At 41.3% G+C, this 964-nt stretch overlaps 1 protein-coding gene across 1 annotated transcript in view; it reads right to left on the bottom strand.

The window, feature by feature from the left end:
• The window catches only part of LOC106882676 (myb-binding protein 1A-like protein), a 16,213-nt gene that overhangs the window by 5,060 nt on the left and 10,189 nt on the right, over positions 1-964 (bottom strand). Inside the window, exon 10 of the mRNA XM_052978084.1 lies at positions 596-706. Within this exon, the coding sequence (XP_052834044.1) occupies positions 596-706 (111 nt within the window). The remainder of the gene's footprint in view (positions 1-595; positions 707-964) is intronic.

Here is a 964-nt window from a genome sequence, read left to right as displayed (position 1 = left end):
ATGTTGGGGGACAAACACAGACACACACACATATATACGACGGGATTCTTTCAGTTTCCATCTACCAAATCCACTCACAAGGCTTTGGTCGGCCAGAGGCCATAGTAGAAGACACTTGCCCAAGGTGCCACACATTGGAACTGAACCCGGAACCATGTGGTTGGTAAGCAAGCTACTTACCATGCAGACACGTCTGCACCTATGTATATACATTTTTTTAATCTTTTGCTTGTTTCAGTCATTGGACTGTGGCCATGCTGGGGCATCACATTGAAGGGTTTTAGTCAAACCAAATTGACCCCAGTACTTCATTTTTTTAAAAAACTCTGGTACTTCTGCTATTGGTCTATTTTTTTGCTGAACCACTAAGTTACAGGGATGTAAACAAACCAACTCCGGTTATCAAGCGGTAGTGGAGACAAACACAAAGATACACACACACACACATATACATACATATACACATACATTTTAATGTGTTGCTTCAGTATGACCAAAATCCAACTCCCTGAACCAAGTAAAAGAGAATGAAAATACAGGGGAAAAAAAAAATGGAATTATGGTAGCTGGGTGAGGTTTGAACCTGAGAACTGACCTTGCTTTTGTACAACTGTCGATACAGACGGATGGCCTTCTCTCCAAGGGTCACTTCAATTCTGTTACGTTCACTGGAATCCCGTAGTTCCAGAAGGGGCCGAAATAAGAGCTGTGGGAGGAAAAAGAGGTCACAAAATCAGGTCAGGTCAGGAGGTCATGTGATTATAACTGGGAGTGTGGGTCAGACAATGAAGGTGTTATAGATGTGTGTATGCTTGTGTATGTGTGTGTATGCTTGTGTGTGTGTGTGTGTGTATATGTACATGTCTGTCTGTGTGTTTATGAATGTGTATATGTGTGTGTATGTTTATGTGCATATATATATGTGTGTGTGTGTCTGTGTGTATGTATCTATATGTTTGTGTCT

Source organism: Octopus bimaculoides, chromosome 30 (genome assembly GCF_001194135.2).
Source record: "Octopus bimaculoides isolate UCB-OBI-ISO-001 chromosome 30, ASM119413v2, whole genome shotgun sequence".
In the NCBI taxonomy this organism is placed as follows: Eukaryota; Metazoa; Mollusca; class Cephalopoda; order Octopoda; family Octopodidae; genus Octopus; species Octopus bimaculoides.
Note: the sequence above shows the minus strand (reverse complement) of the source record. Positions and strands in the feature narration are given on the sequence as shown.